General features: G+C 35.8%; 1 protein-coding gene across 12 annotated transcripts in view; it reads right to left on the reverse strand.

The window, feature by feature from the left end:
• PICALM (phosphatidylinositol binding clathrin assembly protein) overlaps positions 1-14346 on the reverse strand; it is a 94024-nt gene that overhangs the window by 50773 nt on the left and 28905 nt on the right. For all 12 annotated transcript variants that reach the window (XM_061120110.1, XM_061120102.1, XM_061120096.1 and 9 more), the window contains 3 exons: positions 12437-12579; positions 9231-9306; positions 5535-5637 (listed from right to left, as the gene is read on the reverse strand). In XM_061120110.1, coding sequence (XP_060976093.1) covers positions 5535-5637; positions 9231-9306; positions 12437-12579 — 322 coding nt within the window. The remainder of the gene's footprint in view (positions 1-5534; positions 5638-9230; positions 9307-12436; positions 12580-14346) is intronic.

The following is a 14346-nucleotide window of genomic DNA, read 5'->3' on the forward strand; positions in this document are numbered from 1 at the left end:
TTCTTTAGATACTTCTAAAGAAAGATAAATACCAGCAGTACCAAATAAATTAGAATTTTACAAAACTGACACCAAAAACACTAGGTAAGAGGTAACAGAGTTAACACACACAACTAACACCAATATGTTTATTATAGACCAAGCTTCTGTATTAAGGGCTTGGTGTATGTATGTTTTTCAAGTTCTCAGAAAAATCCTGCAGGTGGTCTTGTCCCATTTTATAGACAATGAAATTTCAGGTTCATTGAGGTTATGAGAGTATCTAAGGTCAGAAAGTGAATTGATTTTAGGGTCAGTGTGTAAACCCAAGTGGATAAGACACTAAAGCAGAGCTTTTCATAAACTTCTGGTAGCGGAACAAGGCCCTTTCAAAAAAAATGTATAGATGTTCCCTAACTTACAAATGATCCATACTTAGAAATAGCTGTTCTACCCTAAGCTATCCCTTAAAACACAACTCCAGATACCAGAAAAACCATTAAGCTATGAAAAGCAAAAACAGTGCTTTGCAGGACAAGAGTTTAAAGAACAAACACTGGCCTGCCTTATGTAGGCACCTTAATCAGTTTTAGTCCAATAACCCTCCCAAATAAGATGTGTTAACTCACACATACCCATATCCTCCCTGACTGGTACCAGTTTCAGGAGTTCGGGATGAGGACATCACCCCCTCTTTGCAACCCTTTCTTTATCCCCACACACATCACACTCCTGTTTCATCAGTCACTGTTGGTCCCTTTAGTTCTCCCTCCCTCTCCCTTGCCAATTAATTTTTTTACTTTCTGGTCACTTCCCCTGTATCACAAAAGACTTCAACAATGGTTCAGTTTTTCTCAGTTAATTTCAACATCTTACATGCAGAATTAATCCAACATCTTGATCTCAAAGACCCTTAACCACATCCCCTATTCTCACATTCTTACCACCTGCCAAGAAACCACATTACCCCTAGCCCCCAATACCACTCCCTCACCCTCAGTGTAAGAAAAAGCCAAGATTCAGACACCTCACCATGACAGCCACCTTTTAACTTTCTAGCTACCTTGGTCAAGTGTCCCACGACAAAAACTATTCGACTTCATCATAAACTTCAACGTATTAACCCTACCACTACCCACATTGATCCCTTCTAGTTTTTCCTTCTTTCATCTAGCTCATAATTCCAAAGATAAGTATTATAATCATGCCCTTGCAAATACCCTTAACTCTCTTGCAGTCACCTGGCAAATTTACAATTTTGATTCATTATTCAACTCACTCCAGTGTAAACCACTTCTACCTTTATGTTGCCTCTCCAGTGAATACCAGTCCAACATTACTTGACTAGACTTCTCAGCAGCATTCAAACTTTTTCCTCCTTCTTGTAATTCTCTACTCTCTCAGCATCCCGGATAGCCATCACTCCTTGTTTTCTTCCTACCGCACCATTACTTTTTCAGTCTCTTTCCTCATCTCCTCACCCTCTACTCATTCTCTAAAATAAATGCTGAGTATCTCAAGATGTTTCTGGGCCCTCCCCTCTCATTCTACACTTATTCCCTAGGATACTGTCATTCCCCCGGCAGAAATTTCCAAACTGCCACGTATACACCCAGACCAGAACTCTCAAAGGTCCTAGTTAGTACTGTCAAATTGCCTAGTTGATATCTTAACTTATAAAAAATAACAGACATCTAAAAACTAGTATTTCCAAAATTAAATTCTTAATTTTTAACCACTACCCTATGTTGCTTCCAAAAACCTTCCCAGTAAAAGGTGCCATCTCCCCAAAGGTTTGGGCCAAAAACAATGGGAACATTTTTTATTCTTCTCTCTCTCACTAGCCTCCACATCATTTCTTCCCAGAGAATTGTAAACTTCTCAATTAAGAAAAATCCGAACAGTTATCACATGCTTACGTCAGCAACTGACTTCGAAAAACTCAGTTCACAAACCCAAATGCCTTAAATATGATTCAAACCAAATGCATGACAATTCATACTCCATGCAGAACACAAGTATTTATTATTACTTCTATAATCAAGTGTAATTAAATTCCGATACTTGCTTCCCAAATATAAGAGCAATGAATTAAAGGCTGATCATCCATACTCTTACTCACAGACAATACCTGGATTATTCTTTCTTTTGCTAGTTACATAACAATGTCTTACCACTTCAAATTGTACCAATTTAGAATTCAGGGTAATTCTACATGGCAAGTTAACACTATCAAAAAAATGGAATGCTAAACAAAAAGAAAATGAAGGGACCAATGTTTAACACAACCAACTAAAAAAGATGTACCAACAGGCAATTTATTGGATCCATTTTTCATGGAACCATTTAATCTACTGTTTAGAAACTCACCTAATCATCTTTTCAAAAACTATTACGCATCTACTATGTTTAGACACCATGGAAAGTCCTGAAAATAAGAATCTGAGCCTATACTGTCTTCATGGATAAGACAATGTCATTAAAAATCTAACAGAAAAAAAGGCTTCCTCAAAAAAATGTTTGAGTGAATTCTTGAAGAATGACTAAGAATTTGCCAGAATAACAAAAAAGGGGCTAGATAAGTAAGTGTACTTAAGTGAAAAGTCATTTAACCAAGTGCGTGCATGCTAAGTCGCTTCAGTAGTATCCCTCTCTGTGTGACCCTATGGGTTATGGCACACCAGGCTCCTCTGTTCACGGGGTACACCAGTCAAGAATACTGGGGTGGGCTGCCGTGTCCTTCTCCAGGGGGTGTTCCTGAGCCAGGGATTGAAGCCACATCTCTTATGTCTCTTGCATTGGCAGGTGGGTTCTTTATCACTAGCGCCACTTGGGAAGCCCATTTAACCATACAGGGTAATGATTCATTTTGATTTTTGAATATTCCATATTTCTATTAAAAAACTATAGTTAATCTCCATCTCACTTTTAAAATATCAAGATATATTCTAAACGAACCTAAGATTTAAATAAAAATACTGAATTCATAAAAATATCCATGAAAACATAGTTAATTGATCACTTTGAGGTAGAAAACCCCACTCTAAGTTTGCTTAAAAGATAGTAGCCATAAAAATAAAGATAACAATTTTTATCACATAGTTTTAAGTTTTAATAAATGCTAAAAAAAGGGGGGGGGCAGTATTTATAACCTGTGACAATTTATTTTCCCAATAAATCCAAAAGCTTGTTAGTCTGCCATGTGCTAATAAGCATTATGTACAATTAATCACTTAATTCTCACAAAAATCCTAATAGATAAATGCTATTAACATCACCATTCTACAGATGAAAAGATATTTACAGAACTTCGCAGTGGTGCAGGGGACACGGGTTCAATCCCTGATCTGAGAAGATCCCTCATGCTATGGAGCAATGAAGCCCGGGTACCACAACTACCAAGCCTGCGTGCTACAGCTAATGCAGCCCACGCACCCCGGGCCCAAGAGCCACAACCCCTGAGTACACGTGCTGCAACCACTGAAGCCCGCACACCCAGAGCTTGTGCTCCGCAAGAGACACCACTGCAATGAGAAGCCGCACTGCAACAAAGAGTAGCCCCACTCATGGCAAGTAGAGAATGCTACGCACAGCAACGAAGACCCAGTGCAACCAAAAATAAAAACAAATTTTTAAAAAATTCACAGATGAAATAACTTGAAGCTTAAGTTAACGCTCTCCAGCCGTGCCACACCACACTACTATGGTACAAATGGGCCGTACGTGTGCCAACACGTTAACCCCAAACCGTTCAGCCTCACGGAGTCCTTTCCATGTAACGCACTGTCCTGCAAAACCAGCATCAGTTTGTGCGGCATGATGTACAAAAAGTGAGCCAATTGATGGATATGTAACAAAAGATATTTTTTCTTAGGAAACAGGCACTGAAATGTTGAGAGTTATAAACTGTAAAAAGGCATGATGTATATATAATCCACTCTCAAATGTACCAAACAAAAAAGTAAACACACACAGACACACAAAGAATAATTAAATGTTAAAAACTGATCAATCTGAGTGAAGTGTGTAGGAGTTATCTGTATCGTTTCTGCAGCATTTCAGGAAGTGGATTATTTCAAAATAAAATTACTTTTTAAAAGTTAGCAAGCTGGCCGAAGTATCTTACTAAAATCCCTCATCTAGTTGGAGTGAAGCTAGAAATCAAACCTAAATTTATCTGACTAAACTGCCAGTGAGTTTTTAAGACAAGAATTTTAAAAGTCCAACAGAGAAATGGGCAAAGGATCCTGAAAAGCAATTAACAAAGCAAGAGTGGTATTTTTACAAACAGAGAATGAGGCTCAATATCACATTTAAAAGTTAGTCAATCAACTAACATAAAGTAAATACCTAATGAGATACATTTTCATGATGATGGAAGAATACATTGAAAGAGGTATTTATAACTGTATTTAACTCAATAATTTGGTAACACTTTTATACAGGGCAATTTGGTATTTTCTATTAAAATGGTACATGTATATATATATATCGTTTGACTTGTCCATTCTAAGAATTTATTCTACAGGGAATTTCACTTACAAATGCAACCATAGGGACCTCCACAGTGATTCAGTGGTTAAGACTCCGTGCTTCAACTGTAGGGTGCACGGGTTCAACCCCTGGTTGGGGAACTAAGATCCCACATGCCAAGTAGTGTGATCAAAAATAAATTAAAAATAAAAAAAAGAATGTAAGCATATGCAAAAGAACAGTCAATGCATTTCTTTTATAAGATTTAAAAAAAGGAAATAAATCAAAGGTACATCTACAACACAATTCTAAAGCCATTCAAAAGAACGAGCTGGATCTATGTGCACAGATATTGAGACTATCTAAAATACCTATTAGGGGAGGGAAGCAGTCTTCAAATAGTGTGATCCAAATATGGGATTTACTATGTGTCTTCATACACCTATTTTTATTTCTATTTTCACACAGAAAACAGATTAGATATATCAAAATATTAACAGTTTAAGTCAGAATTCTATGTTGCCAGAATTTAAAAAAAAACAGTTTATTACTTTTATAAACCTAAAAACATTCAGAACAGACAAATCCATAGAGATATAAAGTAGACTTGTGACTGCCAGGGTCCAGAGGAAAAGGAAATACATGTTTTGGAATTAGACAGCAGTGATGCTGCACAACTTTGTAAACATACTAAAAACCACTTATTGTACACTTTAAAAGGGTGAATTTTATGTTGTGTGAATTGTCTCAATAAAGCTGTTGGAAAATTTAGGAAGAACTTCAAAAATCCTAGTGCAAAAGTATCTGATATACTTCTTAAAAAAAACATGAAGTTCATCTTTTAAGACTGGCTTGAAATTCTGTAATTCATAATCAATAATGCCTATTGTTGTTGTGCAGTCGCTCAGCTGTGTCTGACTCTTTGCGACCCCATGGACTGTGGCACACCAGGCTTCCCTGTCCTTCACCATCTCCTGGAACTTGCTCAAATAATGCCTGCAGTTAACATTTTAAAATATTCAAATCCCTTAGATGTTAAAAAAAAAACCCAAAAAGAATGAAAGAAAGAAAGCTTAACTCACCCTCGTTTCACTTTTGTGAAATCAAATGCAACTTGTCTGTACGAAACTGCTTTTTCATTTAGATACCTACTATACCTCCTAATAAATGTAGACATGTCATATCCTGTAAGAAAAGAAACATAAAAGGATTTCATAAAATATTAAAAAAAACCCAATTAGCTTAGAAAACCAACTCATATATCCAATGACCACAATGTCTTGATATTCCACCCTCCTTTTAGTGATATGAATTAAGTGACAGTAACATCTATAATACTTTACATTTTTAAAGTCAGGTATGTCATATGTGGATTAGAAAAATCTTCTATCTTAGAATTTCACTAAAATAATAATTCTGCTTTATTCTGACAAACATTCCTTTTATTTATCGGGAATTGAAAAACTTGTTTTCTTATACTACTTCATAACCCCATAACTCAAATTTAATATCCTGCAGAACCAAAATCCCACTCCTCAAAATCATTAATCGATTTAATATTTTTCATACTTTTCCATCTTTAGTTGCATATGATTTAGAACAACTTATGGATGCCAACCTTGTAAGTAGCGGAGAAAATTACTACACTGTACAATGAAATAAGTGGCAATATGCAAATTTAAGGCCTAACAAAAAATAATTCTGTGACAGCTTTCAATGAAACTTTCTAAGTGAATAGCTAAATCATTCTAAGATTTTGCTTCAACACAATCATGAGATTTGAAGACTTCAGCAACATAAAATCTAATCAATATTATTAAAAACAAACAATCTTGTGTTTTAGCTATTGCCTGGCTCAAGGAAGTCTACAAATTTTTGCTCTTTCCCTTGTGGCTCAGTTTGTAAAGAACCTGCCTGCAATGCCAGAGACCTGGGTTCGATCCCTGGGTTGGGAAGATCCCCTGGAGAAGGGAAAGGCTACTCACTCCAGTATTCTGGCCTGGAGAATCCCATGGACTGTATAGTTCATGGGATCGCAAAGAGTCGGACATGACTGAGCAACTTTCACTGTGAAAGCAGATCCATCCTACTTTAGTTCATCTTCACCTAACAAATTTAATTTTAGTTGATGGTCTCTGCTACTTTAAAAAGATATAACACCAAAACAAGTGCACACACACACACAAAGTACAGTGACTGGATTTAACATAATCACCAATTCACTTATTCAGCAAATATTTCTTAGTAGCTACTAACTTGCTACTGGAGAAAAATTAGTGAACAGAAAGAAATCACTCCCCCTCAGATATTCTCATATTGTATAAGGTGTTGTAAACATTTTTCAGCTCTTTAGTTAATACTGTTCCCTCTAACACAGTCTATTAGATCCTCACTACGGGGAGAAACTTCTGTCATCCTTCAAGGCTCGGTCTCTAAAACCTTCCCTGAACTCTCTGTATACCTATATTATTCTTACTTCAAGTACAGCTATTAGATATACAGTTATCTCATTCACTGTAAGTTTAATTATAACATATACAACCAGTATATACAGTATATATAGCCAGTATATACGGAATAAAATATACCAGACTCCACCCAACAAAATACATCAGCAATCAAAATTACAAAAAGATCACTGAATTATAACTTTTATCATTTCAGTCTAAACTTTATAATATCTTTGAATACAAGCTTTAAATAAAAGGCCTAAATACTGTACTTTACATAAAAGGAATGAAAGCCTTAAAACCTTGTCACTAGAAGTGTTTAATTTCCATCTCAAGAAAGTAGAAAATCAGTAGTTAATGAGACACAAAAAACCCACTTGGAACATATGCATATATTCTGCTCTAGAGTAGTGGTTTGCATATTGTTTTCCAGGCTCTTACAGTTCAAATGAACTAAATAAAAGAAGATGAGATAGCTTTATGCATGTTCCAGAAAACATAACAGCTCCAGTATCATCTGTTATATATACAGATAGCATCTATTGATTTTACTTGAAAAAGGGATTCCATGGCTTCATTTTTTTCCCCTTAACTGTTTAAGGCATGATATCTCTCATTAAAGTAAAATCAACCTTGTAACAGCCGGTTCTATGTACAGATTATTGATCTTCCAGAATCTCTGAAAGATTGTGTATTCAATTCTAATTAGTACTTTCTACTACCAAAAGTTATCTGTTTAACAGTTCATAAACACATACACAGCTACTCACTAAATTTTACTGCTCTTCATCTCCACAGAAGCCACAATTCAGGCCCTCATTAACTCTCTACTAGATGATCAAAATAATGACCAGAGTAGTCTCAAGGTCCTCAAGATGTTACTCACTCAAATACAACAGGCTAGAGTGATTTTTTTAAATAAGACACATTCCCTCTCTCCTCCTCCCTCAACTCAAAAAACTTGGATGGTTTCTCACTGCATTATGAAATCCCAACTGTATCAAAATCCTTTGTGCATGATTTTGGCCCCAAAAGCTTCCCAAGGGTTATCTGCCATTACATATTCTCCAACACCTCATCTTACATTCCATTCATATTCATTTGCCCTATAAAGAAACACCCATGCTCTTTATCATCCACATACATCTGTGTAACTTTGCTTAAGTCAACTCACGTCCTCATCCATCTTTCAAAGCACAGCACAAATCTTACCTTTTCTAAAGATATTTCCCAGCTGAAACTTACTATTGAGTACTCCGTTAGTACGGTCTTAGTATGTCCTTTATGAGGCTCTTCCTAGAGTTATTTTATAATTCTAACAGTCTAGCTCTGGCTAAGTGTAACAGATCCGGTTAAGACAGTATGTACATGGAGGGCTACAGTACTAGATAACAGCAATTTCAAGTTACTGAATTAAAGTAAAATAAATAAAATACCTGGTAAGTATTAATAAGTAATTCATCTGAAAAACATATTATACTTATCTTTGCTACTAAAATGCATGATATTCTCAACATTTCTTAGAATAAAATATAAAATAATAACAAAAACAACAATGAAAGCAGATATGTAAGAGTTACATTCTACTTTTACAGATATGTAAAGTTACATTCTAACTTCACATTTTTAAAGTTAGGTATGTCATATGTGGCTTAGAAAAATTTTCCCCTTAGAATTTCACTAAAATAATAATCCTGTTTTATTCTACCAACATTCCTTTTATTTACTGGGAATTGAAAAACTTGTTTTCTTATACTACTTGATAACCCCAAACTCAAATTTAACATCCTGTTAAATAGTACTTTCCTGGAACCAAAATGCCACTCCTCAAATCATTAATCAATTTAATATTTTTCATATTTATCAATCTTTAGTTGTATATGATTTAGAACAACTATAACAGAATGTAAGTAGTATTTCCTATGTGCCAGGCATCATTCTAGGCACTTTACATGTATAACTAGGTTGCGCCTCATGATAATCCTACAAGTGGGTCCTATCATTACTCCTGATTTTAAAGATGCAGAGAGGTAAAGTAATTTGCTCAAGTTTATGCAGTTGGTGTTAGAGACTGGATTCTAATCCAGGCAGTCCACTTCCAGAACCCATGCTCTTAAACTACCACTTTATACTGCTTCTCAAAGAGCTCTGGGTGGCAAGAAGTGAAGTCAATCTTCATATGAAAAGATAGTTTTTTTCTTCTCTATAGCCTTCACTAAAACATGAGGCTCCCCCATAGCATATGTTCTAAAGAACAGAGTTCAACTCTGCAGTAATCCTCAAACGGGGTCACTCTTGATTTTTCTGTAATGAATAAGGCGTCTTTACCTTGCAATCCACTTTTATCCAAAAAATTGCTTAAGTTAAACAACGTGTTTCTTGAAGCCAAATACTGAATGAAACGCTGGGGGGAGAAAAAGACAACAAATAATTATGTCAAATAGTACTGCCATCTAAGAAACTTTGAGAATTAGGGGGGAAAGTGGTGGTTAACACATTAAAAAGTTTAAATTTATCATCTTCAGTCCTCCTAAAAACATAAAACATATTTTTCACTAGCATGCAGGAATTTATTAAAGTCTAATGCCCACAGCTATGGTATTAAAGTTAAAAGGAAACAGGCACTTTTAACTAGAAGCGCTTTACTAAAGCATATTATGGCTACAGCTAATCATACTCAGATGGTGCCTTTATTTTAAAACAGGTATCTAGTGATCCAAATTTTTATTATTTTTTTAAAAAACAGAACATTAGTAATCATATTGGAGTATAACAGAACAGATATCCTCTTATCCACAGTCCAGATTAAAGATCATCACTTTAGATTCCCTTACAGAATCGAATTACATACTACTAAAGACACACGCCTTCAATACCATTCCCTTCCCTTCCTCCCTCTGCAGAGGCAATCACTTTTCTGAAGTAGGTTTTTATCATTCCCATGAATGTTTTTTAAAATTTTACTACATATATAAGGATCTAAAAACAGTACATAATTTTGTCTTCTATTTTAAATTTACAGAAATTCTATACTGTAGTTATTCTTTTCCAATGTGTTTTTTAGTAAGTTCTTCCCAAGAATTATCCATTTAATATATGTACATCTAGTTCACTCATTTTCAACAATGTTTGAGTATTTCAACAAACTATTACATCCATTATATATCCGTTTCTACATGGATATTTAAGTTCTTTCCAATTTTACTATTATTAACGATGTCTCACTGACGTCTTTGTGTCTCCACCTGCAGGCATGCAAGGGTTTCTCGTGATATATACTTAGGGTTGAACTGTTAGCTCAGCATGGGTATAAAAATTCATCATCTCAAAATACCGTCAAACCCCTCTCCAAAATGCTTACCACAGAACACCACCTTAATTTCCTTTTACACACAACCTCTAAAACAGCTAAAGAAACTCTTTTCAATTTTGTAGGACAAATTTTAAAAGGATTATTTTTGTAAATGTATGCAGAGGACTACTATCAATTTTATGTACATGATCACTTCTCTGACTCAATAGTGTTCATCAGAGATCACCACAAACTAACAAACCACGATTGTGAAAAACAATTTATAAATCAAAGACTCCTGTTTCATCATTTATCCTAAAACAACTTGTTTCAAAATGCATTACAATGTCCTAAGACAAAAAAAATCCTAAGGCAAAATAACGCTCTATGATTTTCATAAGTCTCGATGATTCCCTCTTGCGAGGGGCTGTCCTGTGCACTTTTCAGATGTTCGGCATGCCAGCAGCCTCTGCCTACTGCATGCAGTAGCATCCCCTCCAGCTATGCCAATGTCCTTGAGGGTGAAAGTCACTCGCCTGCCTTGCCCTACTTCAGAACAACTGTTCCAGAGAATCTCCATTACCACAGCATAGGGAAACTCTATGCATACTCTGAGACCAGTAATGCCTGCCAATGCAAAAACTTCAGGCTTGTACACACTAGCACACAAAGAAGAGCAGGGCGCCAAATTTCTATCGGCTGCTGAAGGGAAACAGTTCATCTGAAAACCACTACTGAAATGCTACTTTTCTCTTCCTGTCAGTCAGTTGTAAGGAATAACAGTCAACTTTCTATTTCTTTGCCTTTTAAAAAGGTTTTGCTTCTGGTATTACCACCGTTGGGGCCTCCCAGGTGGCTCAGCGATAAGGAACCCGCCTGCCAATGCAGGAGACCCAGGAGATGCCAGTTTAATCCCTGGGTCAGAAAGATCTTTGGAGCAGGAAATGGCAACCTACTCCAGGTCTTTCCTGGAAAATTCCATGGACAGAGGAGACTGGCAAGGCTACAAGTCCATGGGGTCACAAAGTTGCACACGACTGAGCACTGGGCAAATTATTACCTTATTCACCTCTGAAAGTCACCACCGAATGTCTGCCTCTTTAACTGGCATTGCAGTTGATTATATTTGTGGCTTTTTCTCCCTAAAGAATAAACTACATAGTTTATTCTTTAAGGCAAAAAATACATACAAGCCTGAAATTCTTCTGAATAGATGATCATGATCTTAGGTAAATAAATTCCTAATAAAAGTAGAAACTATTATTCTAGTTAAGATGAAAATGTTTTAGGTTACACTGAAGCTATTATATCCAAATTTTTCTACTGACTCTGTATACTGCTAAAAATGAATTAGAAAGCAACTGAGTAACATGTCCTAAAAATGGGTTACATGTGTTACTTAAGTAATCATACATCAGGTAGCACTCCTGAAAATAATTTTTAAAACTTAAAAACTACAAATATAATAAAAAAAAGTCCCTCCTCATCTCAATGGGAACTATCTCCTAGCAATCAGTGGTCTGCATTTTCTAAGGCACATACCAAGGTCCTAGATTTATCTAATTTTCCATTCAAACTTTCTTTAAACACAGTTTTAAATATTCCTTTTGACACAATTTTACGAATAAGCATACTAGGCTGAGAAAATCAAGAACTCAAAAATTAGCTATTGGGCTATCATGGAAAACAAGATGATTCTCTCCAGACATTAAATTGCAAAGGTTTATGCATCTTATTCGTTACCCTTTTTGGGTAACAAAGACTTTAGACACAACTCTGCTGAAGAAAGTATTCCTCAATCAGTCCCTCTCAGCAAAATGCCATCTTAGTCCTTAATATCACAGCCTTGAACTAGGCAAAGGGCTTCTACAGACAACTATATGAGATCAGACAGAAATCTGACTGGGCTGTAATGAAAAACCAAATGAATAAAGACAAACATATAACCTATACACAGAGGCCTGCAAAAACCAGAGCTGCTTATGGAACCCATCTCCAAGAATTAATCTCTGCTTCTCGATCCCATTACTGTAAGTTCCCTATGCTCTGACCCACTTTCTGCTTTCTGACTTAAAAGGCAGGGAAAAAAGTGTAGGGTCTACAATTCTATTTCTGCATAAGCACCTTGCCCTTTTTACCTATATCATTCAGTTGCTATAGGCATTTCTGAGGTGTCAGTGGGAGAAGCAACCTGAACCAGTCAACACCCCCAGGACACTTGTTAACCAAAAATACTGCTTACCTCATTTCCATACACCATCAAATGATGAGTTGTAATGAGAGATTTGAAGACCACCACCCAACTACTGTTAGTAGTTCTTTCAAATAAACTGTCTGCTAACTGCGGGATGTTCACATTCATCTCATTTGTGCACTGAATTAAGTCTGCAATAAAAAAAAAAAAAAAAGATTAATTTACTCTGCTTTATTTTTAATGCTAGGTCTGCATACTAATAAAGATTTAACAAGAGTGGAACAAAAATGGATAGTTTGGAAAAGTCGTAAAAATCCTCTCAATAGAACAACTGAGACAGAACTTCTATCTGAGAAGTAAACAAGGCATTGATTCAGTTCAGTTCAGTCGCTCAGTCTGACTCTTTGCGACCCCATGAACTGCAACACGCCAGGCCTCCCTTTACATCACCAACTCCCAGAATCCACCCAAAGCCATGTCCATCGAGTCAGTGATGCCATCCAACCATCTCATCCTGTCATCCCCTTCTCCTCCTGCCCTCAATCTTTCCCAGCATCAGGGTCTTTTCCAATAAGTCAGCTCTTTGCATCAGGTGGCCAAAGTACTGGAGTTTCAGCTTCAAAACCAGTCCTTCCAATAAACACCCAGGACTGATCTCCTTTATCACATAATTAATCAATAATATCAGAAAGTAAATCAAACTTCCTTCACCTTGAAGTACATTTTATTTATCTCAAAAGGAACTGCTTCAGGCCCTTGAGTAACTTTCAGTTCTCTTACTTTTCATAAAACTTTAGAATTACAGTACTAATAAGATTCATCCCTATACTTTAAAAATTCATACATACAGAAACAGACAGAAGCTGAAGGTCAAACACGTTTATTACACCTTTACTAAAATCCTCCCTAGAATGCTGCGCTTGTACTAATAGAGCAGATTTGTGGTGTGTGAGTGGACAGGATTCTCAGTCTGTTTATTCAAAACAATTCTCATTCTTTTCTCCCTTCACTTCTGAGTTAGCTCAGTTTTCACTTGATAGCAACTAGCTAATATTGACAGACAAAACTGAAAATGGGCTGAAAGTTTCTCAGTGCAATAAATTTCCAAAGAACTGATCCAGGAACTCTACTCAATTATTACTCTGAAAACAGGTAAAACAATGTAAGTTCTAACTTCATATTTTAAAATATAAATAACTGGAAAGTATTACCATAAAATAGTCTAATCTACAATTGTTGTAGCACCAAAACTGAAAGAAAAAGTTAATATACCTCTCAGAATTTCACCTCATATCTGCTTCACAGATATTATTTGCAAATTCAATGAAGAAAATACAAAATATGATCCAATTTAGACATGTAATGAAGATCAAGAAATGAGTTATTTTAAAAGTATGCATAAAACAAAATGCATAACAACTACCTCAGTTATAAGCACCATTAAGGGGGAAAATATGAGTTATTTGTGACTCATTAAAAGTTTGTCCACTTTTCAACTTTAGCACCTAATGATTAAATATGAACTCAAGTGATCTAACTTGACTGTACTGCTAAAAAGAAACAATGCAACTATGACCATTTATCTGCTTATAATCTTTCAAAAATGTTTGTTCTAATAGGGCCAATTTCTGTACAAAGTAACATTTGATAAGCAAATGCATTTTTATAAGCAGTTACCCTGGCCAACAATGCCTGAACAACAAAGCACAAAACAGTCAAAGAGAATGTCCATGGAACACAGTCTTTCACAATTGAGACTACTTGCAACAAAAATTGAATAGTTCATTCAACTTGGTTTGTAGGGCTCAGCTTCTGATATTTTACTTCTGCTATTTTAAACTTTATCTCTGCCTTCTTGAATAGTACTTTATACCTGCCCTAAGGCACTGAATATATTGTACTTGCCTTATTCCAAAGATAAACTTTGTCTCTCTCAAAATATAATTTACTGGGAGCAA

The sequence above is a fragment of the Dama dama genome, chromosome 2, assembly GCF_033118175.1.
Source record: "Dama dama isolate Ldn47 chromosome 2, ASM3311817v1, whole genome shotgun sequence".
Taxonomy (NCBI): domain Eukaryota; kingdom Metazoa; phylum Chordata; class Mammalia; order Artiodactyla; family Cervidae; genus Dama; species Dama dama.